Consider the following 24,858-nt stretch of genomic DNA (forward strand, 5'->3'; position numbering starts at 1 on the left):
GGGACTGCGGGCAGAAAAAGGATTGGGTGTCCACAACCTGTTCGGCTGCGAAGACGACGCCCTTCCGTCTAGAGTGCCAGCATCACCCCCGCCCCTCACCCGGTCTCGGCCCGCAGCCCCCCGGGAGAACAGCAGCGCCCCCCATTCTGTGACCACCTCTCATTCCACTCCTTGGCTCCCTCACCCTTCCCAAACTCAGGGGCGTTCTCACGCTTTTTCCACGTGCAAGTCCGGCTCACCCGTCGCCACTCGTCGCAGCCCCCAGGTGCCCACCCCTCGTATCCCTTCCGGCCCCTCACCCACCTCCTCAGTCTTGCCCTGGCTGAGGGAGGTGTCCGCCCTCTACCTCCACGTGCGACTCCCCGGCCGTTCCCCACCCCCCTCCTCCCTGGGCTCCGCCCACCACGCCTGAGGCGCGCGCCCGGGAGCCGGGACACCTGGCCGCCCTCCCCCGGCCCGCGCCCCTCCCAACTCCCCCGCCCCGCCCGCGCCGCGACTCCGCGCCCACCCTCGCGGTTTCCTCCGCCCGCCCCTCCCTCCGCGGGAGGCGGGGGGCAACAGCGAGCGCGGCGGCGTGGCCAATGGGCGCTCGGCTTACTCTGGCCTCTCCCCCGCGCGGCCGCCAATCGCGGCAGGCGGTGGTGGTAATATTGTGGAGTTTGGATGCCGCCGCTGCCGCGGGCTGGAACGGCGCGGCCGCGGGGGCTGCCAGGGTATTTCGGGAAGGGGGCGTGAGGAGGCGGCGGCGGCGGCACCGGCGGGTAGGGCTGCTCCGGGAGGCAGCAGAGGGAAAGAGAAAGAAAGGAAGGAAGAGGGCGGGGAGTCCTCAGAGGAGGAGGCGGGACCGGCCGGACTCCTCACCTCTCGGCGGCGGCGGCGGCGGCGGCGGCGGCGGCGGGCAGCCCGGGAGGCGGCGCCGCCCCCTGCCCGGTCTCCTCAGCGCAGCCGGCCGCCGACCCGCCGGTCCAGGGCAACGGCCGAGGCTACTGGGGCGGAGCGGTGGGCCGGGCGGCTGCGGAGGCGGCGGAGGCTGGAGTGGGCGCGGAAGCGATCGCCATGGCGTTCCTCAAACTCCGCGACCAGGTAGGTGAGGGGCGGCAGGGCGGCATCGCGCCGTCCGGGAAGGAAGGGAAGCAGGGCGAACCGGCGGTGTGGGCCGCCTGGGCGCCTCCTTGGCGGGATGGATGCTAGAGAAACGGGGGTCCCGCCCCAGAGACCGGCTCAAGGCGGCGGGCCGGGGTCCGCGGGCGACCCGCCTGTCAGAGCCACCGGGGCCCGGGTGAAGCCCACGTGCTGCCGGGGGTCTAGCCGCCTCAGCAAGAGGGGCGGATTCCAAGCTCACCGCCCTCGCGTCGGGAGAGCTGCCGGGCAAGCTCTTCCTCTTTCTTGCCAGGTGAGGCTCGGGCCTAACAGGTGGCTTCCCGCTGCCGGGCGGGAGCGGTGCTAGCGGCCGTGACCCAGGGTCACGACCTTGCTCTGTTTGCTTGGCTGGGTAGTGTGAGGCACTCTCTCCGAGTTAAAGGCAGTTGATTCTGCTTAGCGACTAGTTACTCAGTGCTAGTTTCCAGACTTGTTTTCTTTTGACATTTTGTGCACCATCTTGTTACTTTTCTTGACTTAGGAAGAGCTGGTCAAGGAATACCTGTGCCAAAAAGACTTGTGACTCTCTATAACTGCAAAAATGTTTTGTATCTAGGAACGAAATCGCAACTGTATCTGAATGATTGGTACACCTAAAAACTTGGAAAGATGGGTAATAAGGCTTTCGAAAGATCCGGACGCTGCCAAACATTTTTATTCTCTTTTAAGAAAAAGGAAAATTAATGTGTGAAATTTACACATTACTTTGTCACAGGGCACTGACTAGTGCTGAGAAGTTAATTTTTGCCATTTGTTTTCCTGAACGGAAGATGTTGAACAGATTTGAAGGGAAAATAACTTCCATGCTTTGGGAAACTATTTCGAAAGTGAGCACCCCGTTTGCAAAAGCAATGGGGAAGAACCTGAGATGTATTTTTCATATTACTTAGTAAGTATTGTACCTTAAATTTTGAATCTAAGTAAAATCAAGAATTCTCATTTCATAAGTGAATTTTATTTTATGTTTAGGCTGATCGCTGACCTTGTGTATCATTTGGTATCAGAATGGTCATGCCTGTTGTTAACAGCGTAGGGGCATGAAACTTTGAAAAACTCTACAGTTTAGTCAATACAGTTTCTACCTTGTATTTCAAATTATAGCACTGTTCTGTCCTGTAAGAGAGCCACGCCACGTGTAGCAATTTAATTCAAAAACTAAGTGTCTTAGTTTTGCTAGCTACATTTTAAGTGCTCAGTAGCCACATGTATCTATTGGCTGTCCCTTGAATAGGACAGACATAGAACCTTTATCTTATTTCAGATAGTTCTACTGGACAGCAGTGTTAAAGAATAGCAGGCAAAGCACAGTTAGAGCAGAAACCATTTCTGCTAATTCCAGTACAGTCCGTGCATCTTATACTCTTAACAGTGTGAAACTCGAGATCTGGGTTTTCCGGTAACCTTTACTAGTCAGATGGCACTTTGTGCTTCCATTGTTAATGGTTGAAGTAATAACTGATGTTTTCTTTTGTTTCTAGTCCTGTATTTTTGAAAAAGTTGTTTTTGTGATTTAGATTACTATGTGCATTCGAAATTTGGTGAACTTTTAGGAGAACCTCATGTTTGATTCACCATCAGGTTTAAACAGAAACAGGATTGTGTTTTTCAGTTGGACATAATTCCAATTGCACCTTTGCATTGTGTATTTTGTAATTGCAATTGTGAGAAAATTGTGATGCCACTCCAGTCTTACATAATATCCATTAATATTCAGTGGTAATGTTGAGCTTTAAAATGTCACTTGTGGCTGGGCGCGGTGGCTCATGCCTGTAATCCCAGCATTTTGGGAGGCAGAGGAGGGCAGATCACTTGAGGTCAGGAGTTCGAGACCAGCCTGGCCAACATGATGAAACCTGGTCTCTACTAAAAATACAAAAATTAGTCGGGTGTGGTGGCACGCACCTGTAATCTCACCTATTCAGGAGGCTGAGGCAGGAAAATCTATTGAACCCTGGAGGCGGAGGTTGCAGTGTGCTGAGATCACACCACTGCACCCCAGCTTGGGCGACAGAGTGAGACTCCATCTCTAAATAAATAAATAGTAACCTGTAAACTTAATGGTTCTGGGAGAAAGAACAATGAGGTTTACCTCTAAACTACTAAGTAATTGGCTCATCTGGTCTCTCTTTTGGAAGACTTTGAGAAGTAAGTTTGGTTTTGCTTAGTTTAAAGGGAATAGTTATTTTTAGAGGTCATCTTACTATGTTGATTTTTTTTTTTTTTTTTTAAAGGCAGGGTCTTTGCTCTGTTGCCAGGCTGGAGTGCAGTGTCACAACCCTGGCTCACTGCAACCTCTGCCTCCTGGGTTCAAGCTATTCTCGTGCCTCAGCCTCCTGAGTAGCTGGGAATACAGGTATGTGCCACCACGCCCAGCTAATTTTTGTATCTTTAGTAGACCCGGGGTTTCACCATATTGGCCAGGATGGTCTCCATCTGCTGACCTCATGATCCCGCTGGCCCCAGCCTCTCAAAGTGCTGGGATTACAGGTGAGAGCCACAGCACCCAGCCTTATTTTGGTGTTTTATTAGCTATTGGAAATGATAGTAAAAATGAAATGGAAAGCAAATTCCCTTAAACTTTCCCATCTATCGGAAAGCAGTATGGAGAAGATACGGATAAGGGCACACAGACTTTTAAAGCTGAAAGATACTTGCCATGGCTTTTAGCTCAAAAGCCTTATATACACGATGTAGGAAGTCGTAGAATCTACTTTTCTAGGTCTATTTCCCTATTCACCTTGTATTTTGTTTTCTTCCATCATTTGTAAAATACAGTTAAATATATATGAGCTACAAATGGAAAAGAGTTGTTTTTCTTTGTGTATTTAAGCATCAGGAGGGTTCTAGATGGTTTAAACATACAATCAGTAAGTAAAGCAATTTGTTCTCATAGCCAATCAATTTGAATGAGATAATTTTCTCTCAATTTTGTGCCACCACTTAATTATGGGGGTGAAAAGTTATTACTGCACTACTTTCTATGAGTAGACGAAAATGATTTTTAATTGTAAACTGAAATAATTTGTTTTGTGTTTTTTTTTTTTTTTTTTTTTTTTTTTTTTTTTTTTGAGACGGAGTTTCGCTCTCGTTACCCAGGCTGGAGTGCAATGGCGCGATCTCGGCTCACCGCAACCTCCGCCTCCTGGGTTCAGGCAATTCTCCTGCCTCAGCCTCCTGAGTAGCTGGGATTACAGGCACGCGCCACCATGCTCAGCTAATTTTTTTGTATTAGTAGAGACGGGGTTTCACAATGTTGACCAGGATGGTCTCGATCTCTTGACCTCGTGATCCACCCGCCTCGGCCTCCCAAAGTGCTGGGATTACAGGCTTGAGCCACCGCGCCCGGCCTTGTGTTTAAAGGAATGGACACATTTTTTCCCTGAATTTACTTGAATTTGAATGAATTTGTGACAATTGTAGGGTTTTTTCTAACAGATATCAGTGTCATGATTTTTATTCTTGCAGTTGGCATGTTAAAATGTAATCACATATGATTACATTTTAATCATATGTGATTACATTTTAATTTATCAGCAGATAAGAAGGGTAGAAGGTTGTTTAGAGTAGGGTTCATAGACTCACAACTAGTAAGCTAAATGGTAATTGACATTGGGCTTTAGTGTTTAGAAGACAATAGGGAGTAGTGGACATCATGGCAAATAGGAACAACAAGTATGTTAGTTGCTGTCTAGCTCTAGGCCATTGTTGCATTGCTGGTGTGCCTAGCATTTTTTAGAACTCCCTTTTTTTTTGAAACCAGAAATTCAGATTGCTAGACAAAATCACTCTCTACAGGTATTTGTTATGTTGGCAAGTTGGTAGCTACCATTGACAATGCTTTGGTTTTAAAAAGGGGCTAGTAAGGAACTAATTTATAATTGCTGTTTTAGATAAGTTTGAAGAAAATACAAAACAAGATTCCCATTAAATACAGTTTTCTTCTAAGTAAAACAGCCAGCATGGTCAAAACACTTTTTAAAAATTGAAATAAAGCTTACATATCATAAAATTTGCCCTCTTAAAGGGTACAGTTGAGTGGTTTTTAGTATATTCACCAAACTGTGCAATCATTATTAGACGGAAAAAGACCATCTAATCCCAAAACATTTTTATCATTTCCAGAAAGAAGCCACATACCCATTAGCTCTTACTCTCCATTTTCCCCTTCTCCCAGCCCCTGGCAACCACTAATCTACTTTGTCTCTGAATTTGCCTATTCTGGATATCTCAGATAAGTGGAATCATACAGTATGTGGCCTTTTGTGTCACATTTCATTCACTTAGCATATTTTTAACGTTCATCCGTGTTGTAGCATGAATGTGTTGGTCATAAATTTTTGTGTCATGTTTAGGAATTCCTAAAAAAAAGTCCTATACTTAGGTCATCTCACTGTCTACTGTAGTATGGATATGTGAAATCTGGGAAGGTATTTATTTCTGTTTTTGGAATTTGTTTTATAAACTCTGTTTGCAGCAGTACTAAAGGGTAATAGCTTTTACATTTGGATCATTTTTGTGTAGGAGCCGTCTTTATGTGCTCCTTTATGGGTTAATGGTGAGGATTGGTATGTTTAAGGTGTTCGGTTTTTTCTTTTTTTTTTTAAAACATGGTTGGCATATATCATTAAGAAAGATGTTGGGTGGATGTAAATAACTTAACCACTATTTTGGATAGTTATTAAGTTCTCATTTGACCAAGTACACAATAAGAGTGGAACATTGTTTGATCTTTCAGAAAAAAAACAAAAAACGATTCTCGAGAAATCTTATAATTGGGGATATAGAATGCATGAAATGCCTGAAGAACACTGATGCCCAGATATTCAGGTACTCTATGTAGCAGGTGTCTTCCTGTCTTATTTGTTAGTTTGATTTGAGACAGAGTCTTGCTCCATCATCAGGCTGGAATGCAGCGGCATGATCTCTGCCTCCCGGGTTCAAGCCATTCTCCTGCCTCAGCCTCTCGAGTAGCTGGGACTACAGGTGCATGCCAGCATGCCCAGCTAATTTTTATGTTTTTAGTAGAGATGAAGTTTCACCCTGTTGGCCAGAATGGTCTCAATCTCTTGACCTTGTGATCTACCTGCCTTGGCCTCCCAAAGTGCTGGGATTATAGCCGTGAGTCACCATGCCTAGCCTGTCTTCCTGTTTTGTGCTGGAGATGATGGAGGACACAAGCACGAAGTAGCTACTGTCTCTACCGTTACAGATCTTAGTGACTAGAAGAAAGGGAAAAACACGTAGATGTAGGGTAAGTGAGATACATCACATGAAGAGGTTTATAGAGGCTGAAGGAAAACATATGGAGCGTATTATTTGAAAGTGTAACTAACATACAGTTCAAAAACAACTTCTGTGTTTCTTCACTTTTTGGATACCTTTTGTAATACAAAATAGAACCTAGTGCGCTCCATAAGAGGTGCAGATGACATGTTTTAGAATTCAAAAGATCAGATAATCTGATTTTAAGTAGAGGGAAACCCTCATGGCAGGGGAGGTATTTTAGGTTCACCGGAAGTATTTGTGGATGTGGAAAGCAAACAGTTTTCAATGAAGGCAACAAGAGGGAACTGTGAAGGCAAGCCGGGAAAGATGATTGGGGTAATGAGGAGATACTCTTGATTGGTGTGTGTAGTTGGAAAAGAGAGAAGATAAATTAGCTAAGTTAACAGTGACTACACTAAGTACTTTGAATCCCAGGCTGAGAAGTTTGGACTTCTGAAAGTTTTGGCAAGAATGTGCAGGTATGTATTTTACTCAAGAGGACTGATAAATTTATTAGATCCTCAGAGGGTTCTATTACCACCAAAAGTTAGAGAATCGTTATAGGTTTTAGAAGAGTAGATTACAAAAGGCACACAAACAGGGACACCAATACCAGTTAGATAGCTACTGCTGTAAATCAGAACATACATAAAATATTTTTAGTACAGACCGAGAACATTAAGTACTAAGCAAAAGTTAGAATGAGTATATCTTAACATATTTCTCATAGCTATATTAACAACCTATTTATATCTACAATTGAGAGTGTCTTAGATTTGTATGATAATTGGTAATTTTTTGTTACATAGTTCCAGTAGGGTAAATTCAACATTATGGAAATACAGTTAAACTGATTATGGTAAAGAGCAGTTAACCCATATAGCTAAATTTGGTATACATTAAGTTTTTCAGCATTTTGTCTTATTTCCTTTTTAATGTTCTAGTCTAATGTAAAATTTATATTCAGTGAATGTGCTCATTCTGGGCTGGGGAGAGATGCCCATGGAAAATGTCCTGTGCTTGGAAAAAATAGTTCAGGATTAAGTCTTTTGTTTTGAATATGGGCAAAATATGATATGAACTATGGGCAGTTCATACATCAAATCAGCCACGAAGTAATGCCTTAAATTTAAAGCCAAAATTAATGAAATGATTAGTTTCTTAAAACAGTAACGTTTTAAACTGTTACTGGGATATTGTATACAATGTAAAGTTGAAATGATTTAATTTTTGAAATACTTGAGGTTTAATTTCCATTCCCATCCCTCATCTTAGTTATGCTGTTAAGTGATTCATCTACTCTCCTTATGCGATACTGATTAAAAAAAAAAAAAGTTACCAGTATTCTTCTGTGTGTATGCTGATTGGCTTACATAGTAGAGTCTGGATAGAATTATTATGCCTATTAACTTCTGTGCAAATGTTACTTTTGCCAAATCAATTTAAGTTGAAATTCTTCTTGGTAAGGGTTTACTCATCTAAATTTATCTATTTATAAATTTAAAGGTATGTATTTTCTATTGCTCGTGATTTAAGGCCAAAGATAATATTAAAACATCTAGTACAAGACAGTAAAAATACTTTAAAAAGGCAATTGAGTAGAGAAATACTTGTTTCAGAACCTTAGAATCAGAGTTGTTACAGATGAGCATTACATTTATTTCCTGTTGCCAAAAGTACTAAAAAAAAAAAAACAAAAAAAAAACAGGTTTTATAATAAGGACGTATAAATTAGTATAGCAAGGCAGCCTTTTCTCTTAAACAGTTTCTGTATTAAAAAGTTTGATAGTTTTTTATTTTTTAACCAACATTATTAAGATATAATTCATACACAAACTTAAATTGTATAATTCAGTGTGTTTTAGTATATTCACAAAGCTGTGCAAGTACCACCAAAATCAATTTTAGAACATTCTATCATGCCCTAAACAAACCTCTTTACCCCTAAACCATCATCCCCCAAACCTCCATTCTTTCCAGCCTCTAGACAACTGCTATTTTGTCTCTGAAGACTTTCCTGTTTCACGTGTGTTTTCAGGGTTCATCCACTCTGTAGCAAGTATCAGTATTTATTTTTAATTGCTGAATAATATTCCATTGCATGGATATACCACATTTTATTTATCCACTTTCAGTTTATAGACGTTTGTATTTACATTTTTTGGTTATTATGAATAATGCTGATATGAACATTAGTGTACAAGATTTTATGTAGACACAAGTTGTCATTTCTCTGGGATATACGAATGGAATCATTGGGTAATATGGTAACTCTGTATTTAGCCTTTCAAAGAACTGCCGTTCTTTCTTCTAGAGTGACTGCACCATTTTACATTCCCAGCAGTGCATGAGGGTTCCAATTTCTCCACATCCTCAATACTACTCGTTATTGTCTGTCTTAAATTATAGCCATCCTAGTGTGTCTAAAGTTGTATCTCTTTTTTTTTTTTTTTTTTTTTTGACACAGGGTCTTGCTTTGTCTCCCAGGTTGCATGATTATGGTTCACCGAAGCTTCAACTTCCCGGGCTCAAGTTATCCTCCTGCCTCAGCCACCCAAGTAGCTGAGACTACAGGTGCACACCACTATGCCCAGTTAATTTTTGTATTTTTGGCGGAGATAGGGTTTTGCCGTGTTTCCCAGGCTGGCCTTGAACTTAGGAGCTCAAGCGATACGTGCCCACTCAGCCTCCCAAAGTGTTAGGATTATAGGTGTGAGCCACTGCACCTGGTCATGAAGTACTATCTTACTGCAGTTTTGATGGATAATGATGTGGAGCATCTTTTTGTGTGCATATTGGCCATTTGTGTGCCTTTTCTTAGAGATTTATTCAGATGCTTTACCTGTTTTTTAATTATGCTGTTTGTCTTTTTATTATGATAAGGATATAGGAAAAAACAAACCCAGTTTCTCTTACTATACTCTGACAACACAGAATGCTTTGGTGAGCAAATGTGTCACATTTCAGTTTTCCCCCACATACCAAGGAAGCAACCAGTTCTTCAACAAATTCTCTGGTGTACACTAATTAGATGTCTTCTCATTCAGTTTAGTTCTGACACTGTATACCTGTAGATATTGTCAGATCCACAAGCACAGTCCCATAAGACTGTTTCCACTTCAAGGCTGGGTGCGGTGGCTCACACCTGTAATCCTAGCACTTTGGGAGGCTTAGTTGGGCGGATCATGAGGTCAGGAGTTCAAGACCAGCTTTGGAAACATGGTGAAACCCTGTTCTACTAAAAATACAAAAGCCAGCCTAGCGTAGTGGCGGGAGCTTGTAATCCAAGCTACTCGGGAGGCTGTGGCAGGAGAATCTCCTGATATCGTGATCCACCCGCCTCTGCCTCCCAAAGTGCTGGAATTACAGGCATGAGCCACTGCGCCTGGCCTGGCTTTTTGGATTTTTAAGGAGGCTTCATTACATAGATGTAATTTGATTAAATCGTTGGCTATTTATGCTCAGCTTAATCTTTAGCTCCTTTCCTTCCCCAGAGTTTGGGATGTGGGGTTGAAAGTTCTATCCTCTGATCATGCCTTGGTCTTCCAGGTGAAGCTGTCTAGGGACTGGGAGCCACCACTTGTTTTATTAGCATGCAAAAGATATTCTTAGCACTTCAGAGATTCCAAGGGTTTTAGAAGTTGTATGTCAAGAAATGAGGAAGGCCAAATACATATTTTATAATCTTACAATTATTGAGTTCTAGGAGTTATTTGTATATTCTCGATACAAGTCCCTTATCAGACATGATTTGCAGAAATTTTCTCCCGTTCTGAGGGTTGTCTTGCTACTTTCTTGATGGTATTTTTTTGAAGCACAAAAGTTAATTTTATGAAGTTCAGTTTACCTTTAGTTGGTTGTTTTTTTTTTTTGGTTGCTTGTGCTTTCGCTGTTATAGCTAAGAAATCCTTTCCTAATCCAAAGTGATGAAGATATACTCCTGTGTTTTCAGATAAGAATAAAGTGGGTTGAATAGTAGTCCCCCTCAAAGAGATGTCCAAGTCCTAACCTCTGGATCCTGTGAATGTAACCTTAGTTGGAAAAAGGGTCTTTGCAGATGTAGGTAAGGTAGGGATCTTGATATCCTGGTTTAGGGTAGTCCCTAAATCCAAATGGCAAGTGTCCTTATGAGAGAGACAGAGTAGAAGACAGAGATAGTAGGTGAGAAGGCCATGTAAAGGTGGAGGCAAAGGTTGGAGTCATGCAGTTCTGAGCTAGTGAACTCCAGGAACCCAGATGCTAGAAAAGGCAAGGAAGAATTTTCCGCTAGTGTTCAGAAGGTCACCTTGATTTCAGACTAGTAGTCTCTAACTGTGAGAGAACACATTTCTGTTTTTGAAGCTACCAAATTTATGGTCATCTATTATGGTCATTTGTTAGTCCTAGGGAACTAATAAAAGGAAAAGTTTTAACTCTTACATTTAGGTCTGTGATCCATTGAGTTGTTTTGTATATGCTATGAGGTAGGATTTCAACATCTTTTTTTTTTTTTTTTCATTTAGATATCCAGTAGTCCCAGTGCCATTTGTTGAAAAGACTATCTTTCCCCCATTGAATTGTCTTGGCATCTGTATCACAAATCAATTGACTGTAAATGTGAGAGATTATTTCTGGGCTCTCAGTTCTATTCCATTGGTTTATATGTCTGTCCCTGTGCCAGTGCCATGCTGTCTTGATAACTGTAGCTTTGTGGTGTACAGAGTCAGAGATTGCTTCCAACTCCTCTTTAACCTCTTACTGGGCTCTTCAACTGAGTCTAGAAACCACATTGACATCAGGCAGGTTAACAAGATAAAAATACACAAATTTAATTCGTTTTTCCTGTGGTGATCTTCACGAGATTGAATTCTGAAGAAGTGACCCAAGCCAAATGCTTTCATACTTTTTAGACAAAGAATGATAATTTTGAGAAGAAATGATAGAACAAAGAAAATCTGGCTGGGACAGAACATTTTCTAGGGGAGTCACTAGGAGATACATTGGGGAGGAGTGTGAAACAGGTGGAAAATAAGGATTACTTCCTTAAGAATATTTATTCAGGTCCATTAGAGCTTCCAATTTCAAGTCTCTGGTAGTAAGGGTTATTTTCTCTCCCTGGTATGGTGAGGCTACCCCTCCTGGAGAAATTTTTATGTCTTGCCGTGTGTAGGAAGAGACAGGTTAGCTCACCCTGTCTTTGTAGGAAACTACAATTTCTCTAATGTTTTCAACTCAAAATAATCACTATAGCAATCTGACTTTACTTTGGGATAACACATCCTTTACTCCTTCAGTAGTAAGCTTGAAATTGGAAAGTGCAAGTCTTCCAACTTTTTTTATTTTTCAAGATTTTGGCTTTTATGGGTCCATTGCATTATCATATTTTAGCATCCATGGGTCAATTTTTGCCAAAAAGACTGTTGTAATTTTGATAGGTATTGCATTGAATCAATAGGTCAGTTTGGGAAATATTGCCATCTTAATGATAATAAGTCTTTCCATGAACATGGGATGCTTTCCGTTTATTAAGGATCTTTAATCTCATCTTATCTTGTAGTTTCAAGAGTACAAGTTTTGGACTTTGTTACATTTCTAAGGTTTTTAAATGCTATTGTGTATGGAATTTTCTTATTTTTAGATTATTAGTAATGTATAGAAATACAAGTCATTTTATATATTGCTCTTGGATCCTACAACTTTGTTGAACTTTTTCTTATTTCTTGAGACAGAGTCAAAGTTCTGTCACCCAGGCTGGAGTGCAGTGGCGTGACCTTGGTTCACTGCAACCTCCATCTCCCGGGTTCAAGTGATTCTCCTGCTTCAGCCTCCTGAGTAGCTGGGATTACAGGTACCCGCCACCACAACCAACTAATTTTTGTACTTTTAGTAGAGATGGGGTTTCACTGTGTTGGCCAGGCTGGCATCCACCTCCTGACCTCATGATCTGCCTGCCTCAGCCTACCAAAGTGCTGGGATTACAAGTGTGAGCCACTGCCCAGCCTGTTGAACTTTCTTATTAGCACTAATAATTTTTTAGTGGAGTCCCAATTTTGTTCTGTATACAGATAATATCCGTAACTAGAGATAATGTTACTTTTTTCTTTCCCATCTGGATGCTTCTTATTCCTTGCTTACTTGCCCAGACTAGAACCTCCAGTACAATGTTCAGTAGAAGTGGTGAGGGTAGACGTCCTTGTCTTGTTTGTGATCTTCTTTCATCATTAAGTATGATGTAGCTGTTGGTTTTTCATAGATGGCTTTATTAGGTTGAGGAAGTTCCTTTCTATTTCTAGTTTGTTGATTGTTAGCTGCTGCTCTTTTTTTTTTTTTTTTTTTTTTTTTTTGAGATAGGGTCTCATTTTGCCACCCAGGCTATAGTGCCAGTAGTGTGATCATGACCAACTTGTAGCCTCGACCTTCTGGGCTCAAGCGATCCTCCCACCTCAGCCTCCTGAGTAGGTGGGACCACAGGCATGTGCCATTATGCCTGGCTAATTTTTAGATATTTTTTGTAGAGATGAGTCTCCCTCTGTTACCCAAGCTGGGTCTTCAACTTTTGGGTTCAAGTGATCCTCCTACTTTGGTTTCCCAAAGCACTGGGATTACAGGTGTGAGCCACTGTATTCAGCCATTGTTAGCTTCTTAAACATGGATATTAAATACTAGCCCCTGTCTTGGGCAGCATAGCTATTTGGGTATAATGAAAGTTTAGGAAAGAAAAATCCCCTGATTTCAACCAAGGTCACATTATTGTCAGAGCGTCTTCATACTTAAGACTTCCACATACTATTTCTTTAATGGTGATTCCCAAAATTGTGGCTCTGGTTTTGAGTTTTCACCTAAGTTCGAATCTCTTTAACATTTGCCTCTTTGATAATTCCAATTAGCTACATTTTTCTTGCCCCAAATTCAGCATGACTTTATAAACTCTTTTGACTCTGGTTTTATTGTGCATCAAGTGCTGTACCAGCCTCCAAAGGACACAAGAGTATGTTTGGAGAACTGTCAAGAAGTAAATATGGTTGCAACACAGAATACTTGAACTGAGAAGAGATGACCCTGTTGGAGATAAGGGCCAAATCATGAAGATCCTATGTGCTGAGTTCTAAGTTGGAACTTTATTCTGAAAGCAAATGATGAGCCATGGAAGAGGCAAAGCAGGGAATTGGTACAGGATTTGTATTTTGAATGCATTCTGGAAGACATTGTAGAATATAGGTTTGTGTTGAGGGTGAAGCTGGAGGCAGGTGGAACTGGTAGGAAGTGCTATCCATTTGATAAGAGGTTTAAACTAAGACACTGGCAAAGGGGATGGATTTCAGAGATACTTAGGATGTAAAATTGGATAACTGGATTGTAGGGGCTGAAGGAGAAGGATGACTCTTGAGTGACTCCTGCAGATTTGACTAGAGGGCCTGAGTAGATAGAGCATGCTGGAAGAGTAGCTGGTTTGAAGGTGAGATGAATTCAGTTTTGGATATATTGAGGTCCTCATAGGACATCTAAATGGAGATGTGTTGTTATAATAAGAGTTAAATGTGTGACTGGGCTCAGAAGAGTGTTTTTAGGTGGTAGTTAAAGTGAATGAGATCACTCAAGGAATGAGAAAAAACTCATGGCCCAGCAGAGTATAATGGAGAATATGGAACAAGCGGAGCAAAGAAAACCTAAGAGGCTACTAGAGTTAGGAAGAAAGCCATAAGAGATTGCTAGCACAGGCAATCCTAATTGCATCTGTATTTTCTTAGGCATCAGAATCACATTGCAAGCTTAAATACAGATTCTTTGGGATCCTCTTAGATCTGCTGAATGAAGATCACCTGGGGGTGATGCCCCAGAATCTGTGTCTTAATACCTCTTGTGGTAAAAACTAGCTTGTTCTTCACCAAGCTTGTTTTCTTTTCTCCCACACCTCAGCTAACTTATATTTACTCCCCCTTTTTGTGTTTGGGGATGGCCATATGATTGAAATCTGGCCATAGGAAATTGAGCAGAAGTGTTGAGTGTTACTTTAGTCCTGGCAAATAGAAACTTCGCTTGAAAGATTCTCTTTCTTTTCTACCTGCTGGCTGGGTGGTGGTTGCCAGAGCAACTTTGGAAATGATGAGTCAAAGAGAGCTGAACTTCTTTCAGCTTGGGTTGTCTCTGGCCTCCTCAGGGCACACCCAGCTGATCATTAACATGGATTTTTGACTTCATGTGAGCATGAAATAAAAAATAACCTCTTCTGTTATGTGGTAATTTGGGACTTATCTATTACAACATCCACTATTACTTTAGGAACTGTTGCCCTTGGTTTATACTGTTTGTATTTTTTAACTCATTTAGATGGTAGGTAAGCTTTCAGCTGTTGACTTCCAGACCTTGTATATATTGTGTTTGTGAAAGCAGCCTCAGGGGCTTTACCGTGCAGAGCCACAGGGGCAGAGCTGCCCAAGGCCTTGAGAGTTCATCTCTTGCATCAGCATGCCCTGGATGTGAGACATGGAGTCAAAGGAGATTGTTTTGGAGCTTTAAGATTTAATGACTGCCCTGCTGGGTTTCAGACTTGCACGGGGCCAACCAGTAGCCTCTTTGTTTTGGCCAGTTTCTCCCATTGGAACAGGAACATTTACCCAATCCTGTACTTCCATTGTATCTTGGAAGTAACTAACTTGTTTTTTATTTTATAGGTTCATAGATGGAAGAGACTGCCTTGTCTTAGATGAAACTTTGGACTTGGACTTCTGAGTTAATACTGGAATGAGTTAAGATTTTGGAGGACTATTGGAAAGGCATTATTGGTTTTGAAATGTGAAAAGGACATGAGATTCGGGAGTGGCCAGGGGTGGAATGATATGGTTTGGCTCTGTGTCCCCACTGAAATCTCATCTCAAATTGTAATCCTCTCCTGTTACAGAAGGGGGACTGGCAAGAGGTAACTGGCTTGTTGGGGTGGATTTCCCCCTTGCTGTTCTCATGATAGTGAGTTTTCACGAGATGTGATAGTTTAAAGTGTGTGGCACATCCTCTCACCTCCTGCTCCGCCATGGTAAGACATGCTTGCTTCCCCTTCACCTTCTACCATGATTTTAAGTTTCTTGGGTCATACTTCTTATTAAGCCTGTGGAACTGTGAGTCAATTAAACCTCTTTTCTTTGTAAATTACAGTCTCAGGTAGTTATTTATAGCAGTATGAGAATGGACTAATACCTGAAGGTTAACAACAGCTGGCTTTTGTATAAGCAAACTTCAGCATCAGGGTAAGCAGTGGAATTGAAACCAGGTAGAATACCAAGTGTGGTATTAGTCAAGTAGATCTGATGAGTAGCCTAATTCAAGGTATAGGCAGGTAGTTAGAAACTAGCATGTCTGTAAGAGCCTGAATGATTCAAATAGAGATGTCTGAAATACAAAAACTTCAACAGATAAGGCCAAGGAACTGTGTAACCTTTCAGACATTCTCATTTGATGTTGTAGTGGGGACAAAAAGGCCTAGTTGGAGTATTTCCCTGTTAAGAAGCTGGTCAAGAGGGATAAATGCAATATGGAATATATGTAATGTAGAAATGTTCTAGAAGATTGTGTATGTATTATGTAACAGTTAATCAACCCATTTAATAATAGGTGACTTGCTATTTTGAAGAAATGCATTGTAAGTTATTTTAAAAATAGTAATATGGTTTGGATTTGTGTTCCTGCCTAAATCTCATGTCTAGTTATAATCCCCAGTGTTGGAGGTGGGACCTGGTGGGAGGTGATTGGATCATGGAGAATTTCCCCCTTGGTACTATTCTACATTCTTGTGAAATCTGGTTGTTTAAAAGTGCCTAGCCACCCCACTGCCCCCACCTTGCTGCTGCTCCGGCTGTGTAAGATATGCCTGCTTCTCCTTTGCCTTCTGCCATGATTGTGTTTCCTGAGGCTTCCCCAGAAGCAGAAGCTGCTATGCTTTCTGTTCAACCTTCAAAACTGAGTCAATTAGACCTCTTTTCTTTACTTAACCAGTTTCAGGTATTTCATTATAGCAGTATGAGAATGGACTAATACAGATAGAATCCCTTAACAAAACAGATTTTCATTCAGATAATCTTTTATCATAAAACTGAATTTCTATATATCATCTTCACTTAAATTTAGATGCAGTGACTTTAACTATTACAGATTATCAATACAGTGATTATTTTGCATGTCTTGGTGTGTTATTGGTTTTAGAACTTCCTATGTTTTAGCTGTTAAAGTATTGCTTTTAATGTCACTAATCAACCTGTTTGTATTTTTGTCTCCTTACTAATAATAATCTACCTTTTAAGCCTTCCAGATCCATTGTAAAATCACATGAACTCTTTACCGGCTCACCTTCTTGTTCTTTTACCTCCTTAGAGCCTTAGTTTTGAAATTGAGATTTTTTTTTTCCCCTCTGACCACAACTTCTTTCATAATCGGTTCTCCTACTTCTTTGCCTACAGTGAACCTGAGCTCTGCTATATTGGAACCTACTTCATCTAGTCTGTTTGGTTCCCTTTGGCCACAGACTGACCTCTTGAGAAGTCCTGACCTCTTGATTTGAGCAATATTATTTATAATAGTGTTTTCTGGAGTGTGGGACAGTTTTTACACCAGTGTGTTTCTTGAGATTTTGTTTGGGTGACCAGTCTACTTTAATTACCAGATACTGATACTTCCTTGCTCACAGTCCAGAATCAATAGTCCAGACCGAATGTTGGAGGCATGATTATCCCATGTCTGCACTATTCTGGGCTATTTGAGGGTCTCCCAGCTCACTTTATATCAGCCATTCTGTAGTTTTATTCTTCATTTTATTCTCTTCAACGCCCATTCCCTTTTTGTTCAACTGTCACCTACCCTACCTATCTTTCAGCTTTCATTTCTGCATTTCCACCTCAACCTCCTTTCCTTTAGCCTTTTTAAGCCTTAACTGCTGATTTACACACACTTTCAGTCTTCTCCTTTTCATCTCCATCTTCTGCCTTTTGCAGCTTGCCCATTGCTTTCATGTTGATACCTTTGTTTATTGTAAATTGTTTTATTTCTACATTTTGATTTCTGGCTCTGTTTTCTTATTTTTGGCTCAAACTATCCTACTCTACTCTATTCTTAATCTGAAATTTAGATGTATTGTTTATCTCTTATTTGTATTCATTTTTTAGCCATTGCTTTCTTACTGATTCCTTTTCTTACTGTAAATTGTTTTCTTTTTTTTTTTTTTTTTTTTGAGACGGAGTTTCGCTCTTGATACCCAGGCTGGAGCGCAATGGCGCGATCTCGGCTCACCGCAATCTCCGCCTCCTGGGTTCAGGCAATTCTCCTGCCTCAGCCTCCTGAGTAGCTGGGATTACAGGCACGCGCCACCGTGCCCAGCTAATTTTTTTTTTTTTGTATTAGTAGAGACGAGGTTTCACCATGTTGACCAGGATGGTCTCGATCTCTTGACCTCGTGATAAATTGTTTTATTTCTACACTTTGATTTCTGCCTCTTTTTTATTTTTTTCTTAGGTTTGGCTCAAACTATTCTACTGTACTCTTAATTCTATCCTTATCTTAAATTTAGGTGTATTGTTTATCTCTTATTTTTTATTTATTTATTTTTTTTTTTGCACTTCTCTCCCTGCCTCTACATACTGTTATATATTGGACACTATTAAGATTCTGATGCTCAGATTGGGCAAAACCAAGTGATAGAATTTGGGTGTGTGTTCCTTCCTACATCTCATGTTGACATGTAATCCTCAGTGTTGGGGTTAGGGTCTGATGAGAGGTGATTGGACCATGGGGCAGATTTCTCATGAATGGTTTAGCACCATCCCCTGTCCCTGTGATAATGAGTTCTTGTGAGTTCTGATCATTTAAAAGTGTGTGGCACCTCCCCACTTGATCTCTCTTGCTCCTACTTTCACCATATGATGTGCCTGCTAACTTTCACAATGTGATGTGCCTGCTAACTCTACCTTTTTGCTTTCCACCACGGAGGAAAGCTTCTTGAAGCCTCCTCAAAAGCAGATGCCACTATAATTCCTGTATAGCCTGCAAAAGCGTAAGCCAATTAAACTCTTTTCTTATAAATTACCCAGTCTTGGGTATTGCTTTATAGCAAGGCGAGAACAGTCTAATATACCAGATAAGCAACACTTATTACAGAATTTTGCCTTAACAAGGCTTGTTTCTGTCTGGGTGTGCTGTATATAACAGTATAACTTTAAAAATCTTTTCTTCAGTATAAAGCAGTAAATCAAACTTGTTTGAGTTGAATTTCTTTAGTTAGTGAAAACATTAATTTCCATCAGCATATGTCAAGTTTAAATATTAATATATAATATTCCAAAAAACAAACTTTAATGTTAAAAATTTTTTGTTTTTAATTTTTGTGGGTACACAGTAGGTGTATATATTTATGGGTTACAGGAGCTATTTTGATACAGGCGTGTAGTGTATATACTAATCACGTCAGGGCAAATTGAGTATCTATCACAAGCACTTGTGCTTTGTACTACAAACCAATTATTCCTTTTTAGTTATTTTAAAGTGTTTATTTAAATTATTTTTGACCATAGTCAACCTGATGTGCCACCAAATACTAGGTAGTAGTCATTCTTTCTTTCTTTTTTTTTTTTTTTTTTGTACCCATTAACCCTCCCCACCTCTCCATCCCCCAGCTACCGATTCCAGCCTCTGGTAACCATCCTTCTACTCTCTATCTCCATGAGTTCAGTTGTTTTAATTTTTAGCCTCCACAAATAAGTAAGAACATGTGAACTTTGTCTTTTTGTGCGTGGTGTACTTCACTTAACATACTTACCTCTAGTTCCATGTTGTTGCAAATGACTGTCATTTTTTTTTTAATTGCTGAATAGTTCTCCATTGTGTGTGTATGGACCACATATTCTTTGTTTATGGACATTTAAGTTGCTTCCAAATCTTGGTTATTGTGAATAATAACCAAGGTTTTTATACATAATATGCATATTATATGTAAATTGTTATATAAATTATAAAATTTTTAACATAAAAATTATAAAAATATAATTACATATAAATTATAATGTTTATATAAAATTTATACATGGTATATAACATACACATGTAAATTATATCTATGTAATAACATGAGAGTGCAGATATCTCTTTGATATACTAATTTCCTTTCTTTTGGGTTATATCAAGCAGTGGGATTGCTGGATCATATGGTAGTTTTATTTTTAGTTTTTTGAAGGACCTCCAAACTGTTCTCCCTAGTGATTGTACTAGTTTGCATTCCGACCAGCAGTGTATACAAGGGTTTCCTTTTCTCCACATCCTTTCCAGCATTTGTTATTGCCTGACTTTCAGATAAAAGCCCTTTTAACTGGGATGATTGTAGTTTTGATTTGCATTTCTCTGATGATCGATGATGCTGAGCCCCTTTTCATATACCCGTTTCCCATTTACATGTTTTCTTTTGAGAAATGCCTATTCAGATCTTTTGCCTATTTTTTGATTGGGTTATTAGGTTTTATTTTTTTCTGTACATTTGTTTGAGCTCCTTATATATTCTGGTTATTGTCAGAGCAGTAGTTTGCAAGTATTTTCTCCCATTCTGTGGGTTGTCTCTTCGCTTTGTTGATTATTTCCTTTGCTGTGCAGAAGCTTTTCAACTGGATGTTACCCATTTGTCCATATTTGCTTTGGTTGCATGTGCTTGTGGGGTATTCTTCAAGAAATCTTTGCCCAATCCAATGTCCTGAAGAGTGTTCCAGATGTTTTCTTTTAGTAGTTTCATAGTTTGAGGTCTTAGATTTAAGTCTTTAATCCATTTTGATTTGATTTTTGCGTATGGCAAAAGATAGGGGTCTTCATTCTTTTTTTTCTTTTTTTTGAGATGGAGTCTCACTCTGTTACCCAGGCTGGAGTGCACTGGCACAATATTGGCTCACTGCACCCTCCACCTCCTGGGTTGAAGCGATTCTCCTACCTCAGCCTCCTGAGTAGTTGGGATTACAGGTGTGTGCCACCACGCCCAGCTAATTTTTGTATTTTTAATAAAGATGGGGTTTCGCCATATTGGCCAGGCTTGTGTTGAACTCCTGACCTCAAGTGATCGGTCAGCTTTGGCCTCCCAAACTGCTGAGATTACAGGCGTGAACCACCATGCCCGGCCAGGAGTCTTCATTCTTTTGAATGTAGATAACCAGTTTTCCCAGCACCATATATTGAAGAGACTACCCTTTCCCTAATGTGTATTCTTGGCACATTTGTCAAAAATGAGTTTATTGTAGATATTTGGATTTATCTCTGGGTTCTCTATTGTGTTCCACTGATCTTTGTCTTTTTATGCTAATACCATGCTGTTTTGGTTAGGATAATTCAGTAGTGTAATTCGAAGTCAGGTAATGTGATTCCTCCAGTTTGTTCTTTTTGCTTAGGGTAGATTTGGCTATTCTGGGTCCTTTGTGGTTCCATGTAAATGTTAGGATTTTTTCCTATTTCTGTGAAGAATGTCTATTGTATTTTGTCATTGGCATTGCATTAAATCTGTAGATTACTCTGGGTAGTGTGAACATTTTAATGATACTGATTCTTCCAATCCATGAACATGGAGTATCTCCATTTTTTGTGTTTCTTCATCAATTTCTTGCATCAATGTTTTAATAATTTTCATTGTACAGATCTTTCACTTTGGTTAATTCCTAGGTATTTTATTTGTAGCAGTTATAAATGGGATTACTTTCTTGATTTCTTTTTCATATTGTTTGCTGTTAGCATATAGAAATGCTACTGAAGGTTGTATGTTGATTTTTGTATCTTGCAACTTTATTGAATTTATCAGTTCTAATAGTTTTTTTGTGTGTGGAGTCTTTAGGTTTTTCAGAATATAACATTATATCGTCTACAAACAAGGATAATTTGACTTCTTCCTTTCCATTGTGGATACTTTTTATTTCTTTCTCTTGTCTGATTTCTCTAGCTAGGACTTCCAGTACTGTGTTGAATAACAGTGTTTACATCCTATTTGTGGTCCAGATCTTAGAGAATAGGCTTTCAGTTTTTCCCCATTCAGTGTGATACTAGCTATGGGTCTGTGATATATGGCTTTCATTATGTTGAGGTGTGTTTATTCTGTACCTAGTTTTTCGAGAGCTTTTATTATGAAGGGATGTTGAATTTTATCAAATGCTTTTTCAGCATCATTTGACGTGATTATATGGTTTTTGTCCTTCATTTTGTTGATAACATGTTAATTGATTGCATGTGTTGAACCATCCTTGCATCCCTGGGGGGATAAATCCCACTTTGTCATGATGAATGATCTTTTTAGTGTGTTTATTCGTTTGCTAGTAGTTGGTTGAGGATTTTTAAGTCAATATGAGTCAGTGATTTTGGCCTATGGTTTTCTTTCTTCTTTTTTTGATATGTCTTTGTCTGGTTCATGTATCATTTCATTATTTACCCTGCAGTTGGAAATTTGACCCACTCTTCAGGTAGCCTTCTGTCTGAGCCACATTGATTCTGAAATGTGATTATAGTTTTCATTGATTCAGTGTTCCTGTGTGCCAAATCAACATGTCAGAAAATCTTCCCTTTTACCCACTTCAGTTCTCTCCAGCTGTAATTGAGTTGTTTTCTGTTAGGTTTTCTACAGCTAAAATCCTGAACAGCCGATCAGCCTTTCAAGTTGGGTTAAAAGAGTTGGTGATTGGTTAGATCAGTGTTTTTTGGTTTTTTTTTTTAACAGTGTATCGAGGTATAATTTATATACCATAAAATTCATAAAATGTCTTAAAGAGTGCAATTTAAGTGTTTTTAGTAAATGTAAATAATTTTGCACCCATCATTACAAACCAGTTTTAGAATATTGTCATCACCCCAAAAAGATACCTTGTACCTATTTTGCAGTTACTCCTGCAAAATAGGAGGAGTCCCACCTCCAGCCCCAGGCCACCACTGAATAATGGTTTTATTTTGTAAACTTGCCTTTAATGGACATCTTATATAAGTGGAACCATATAGTATGTGATCTTTTTTTGTCTGGCTTTTAAAAATTTGGTATAAATGTTGAGGTTCATTCATATCGTACCATGTATTAATTGGTCCTTCATTGATGAATAGTTATTCTATTGTATGGATATGTCACATACTGTTCATTCACAAGTTGATGGAAATTTGAACTCTTTCCCATTTTTGGCAACTGTGAATAATACTACTGTGAATATTCACATATGAGTCTGTGTAGACACGTTTTAATTTCTCTTGCAAAGATTCTTTTTTTTTTTTGGACATGGAGTTTCATTCTTGTTGCCCAGGCTGGAGTGCAGTGGCACCCTCCTGGCTCACTTCAACCCCCACCACCTGGGTTCAAGCAGTTCTCCTGCCCCAGCCTCCAAAGTAGCTGGGATTACAAGTGTGTGCCACCATGACCCACTAATTTTTTTGTATTTTTAGTAGAGATGGGTTTCACCATGTTGGCCAGGCTGGTCTCGAACTTCTACCTCAGGTGATCTGCCCGTCTTGGCCTCCCGAAGTGCTGGGATTACAGATGTGAGCCACCACGCCTGGCCACAAAGATTCTTAAGAATAGAATTGCTGGGTCGTATGATAGGCTTATGTTTGATGTTTTACAACTAGCCAATTTGTATGATTCCTGTTGTATGCTGCTGGATTTGGTTTGCTGGTATTTTGTTAGGATTTTTAAGAAATCTCTATTTATCTGTTATCTTTGTCTGGCTTTGGTATTAAGGTAATGTTAGCCTCAGAGGAAATTAGAAAGTGTTTTGTAGTTAAATATCTAGATGAGTTTGTGAAGGATAAATATTATTTCTTTAGTATTTGGTAAAATTAACCAGTGAAACTGGGGGCCCAAGGCTTTTCTTTGTGGGAAGATTTTAATTACTAATTTCTTTAGCTGATGTAGTTCTATTGGTATTTGCTATATCCTCTTCAGTCAGTGATTTGTGTCTTTATTAGACTTTGTTTATTTTTTCCTGTTTGTTTACATTTGTTTGTATACAGTTGTTTATAATATTCCCTTAAAATTCTTTTAATTTCCTTAAGTTCAGTAGTGATACCCTCTCTTTCATTCTTTTTTCTAGTTAGCTTAATTAAAGGTTTGTCATTTTATTGGGTTTTTTTAAAGAACCAAATTTTGGTTTTCATTTTCTTCACATTTTCTTTTTTCTGTTTTATTGATTCTCCCTCTGATATTGATTGTTTTTTCCTCTGCTACTTGTGTTGGGTTTGGTTTGTTTTTCTAATTTCTTAAGGTTGAAGTCTCTTGAGAATTTTCCTTTTTAATATTGCTGTGCCCTGGTATAATTTTCCCTCTAAATTCTGCATTATCTGTATCCTGTAAGTTTTGATGTGTTTTGTTTACATTTTCATTCTGCTTGTAATATAGTCTAAATTCCTTTGTGATTTTTCTCTCTGGTCCATTGGTTATTTAGGTGTATTGTTTAATTTTCAAACATGTTTGGATTTCTGAAAGTTCTTTTTATCATTGATTTCTAATTATACTGTGATTTAAAAAATCAGTTCAGTTCTTTTTAAATTTGAGACTTGTTTTATGACCTAGCATATGATCTATTTTGGATATTGTTTCATGTGTGCTTGAGAGTTTGTTATTCTGCTGTTGGGTAGAGTCTTCTAAAGACGTCAGTTAGGTCATTCATATCTTCAATATTTTTGCTAATTTCCTGCCTTGTTTATTTGTTATTGAGTGTGGAACATTGAAGTCTCTAATCATTATTGTTAAGTTGCCTATTGCCCTTTCATTTCTGTCATTTTTTGGATTTCCTTATTTTGGAACTGTTTTGTTAGGTCCATATGTTTATGTTTGTTTTATCTTGTTGAATTAATATTATAAAATATTCCTTTTTGTCTCTAGTAACTTTTTTTTTGACTTAAAGCCTATTTTGTCAGATACAAATATAGCAACTTCAGCTCTCTTGTGGATATTCTTTGTGTGGTATATGTTTTTTCATCATTTCAACCTGCTTGTGTCTTTGAATCTAAAGTGTTTTGTAGACAGCATATAATTGGGTATTGCTTTTTAAATTCAGTCCAACAACTCTCTTTTTAATGGAGTGATATTTAATGTTGCTTTTGAAATGGTTGAATTTGTTTCTCAAGTGCTATTTGTTTTCTATGCATCTCATGTCTTTTGTGTTTCTCTTTTATCACTTTTTATATTTTCTTTTTTGATTTTTTAAAAATTATGTTTTTAGTGTTTGTTTCATCACAATCTACCTCAGATGAATGATTATTACATACTGATAATCCTTCAGTGTAGCTCTGTTTTCTCTCCTCTCTTTTGCTATTGTCATATATATTACGTTCATTTATGTAATAAATAAACCCACAGTAATGTTTTAATTGATTTGTACAGAGTTTATATTTTAAAGAAGAGAAAAACATTTATAGTCTTTTATATTAATCTGTGTATTTACCATCAGTATTATTTTTCATTTCTTGTGGATTTGAGTCACCATCTGGTGTCTTCTGTCA

At 39.3% G+C, this 24,858-nt stretch overlaps 1 protein-coding gene across 3 annotated transcripts in view; it reads left to right on the plus strand.

Annotated features, from left to right (window-relative positions):
* The first annotated feature begins 649 nt into the window (after nt 1-649).
* ANKRD28 (ankyrin repeat domain 28) overlaps nt 650-24,858 on the plus strand; it is a 200,461-nt gene continuing 176,252 nt past the window's right edge. For 2 of the 3 annotated variants that reach the window (XM_012466765.3, XM_012466764.3), the window contains exon 1: nt 650-1,083. Coding sequence is in view for 1 of the 3 variants with exons in the window: in XM_012466764.3 (XP_012322187.1) it covers nt 1,057-1,083 (27 nt within the window). In the remaining 2 variants the exon portion in view is untranslated. The remainder of the gene's footprint in view (nt 1,084-24,858) is intronic. The other variant, XM_012466769.2, reaches the window with a different exon arrangement.

This window comes from Aotus nancymaae, unplaced genomic scaffold, assembly GCF_030222135.1.
Source record: "Aotus nancymaae isolate 86718 unplaced genomic scaffold, 86718_ANA_hifiasm-v0.15.2.pri h1tg000019l, whole genome shotgun sequence".
Classification (NCBI taxonomy): domain Eukaryota; kingdom Metazoa; phylum Chordata; class Mammalia; order Primates; family Aotidae; genus Aotus; species Aotus nancymaae.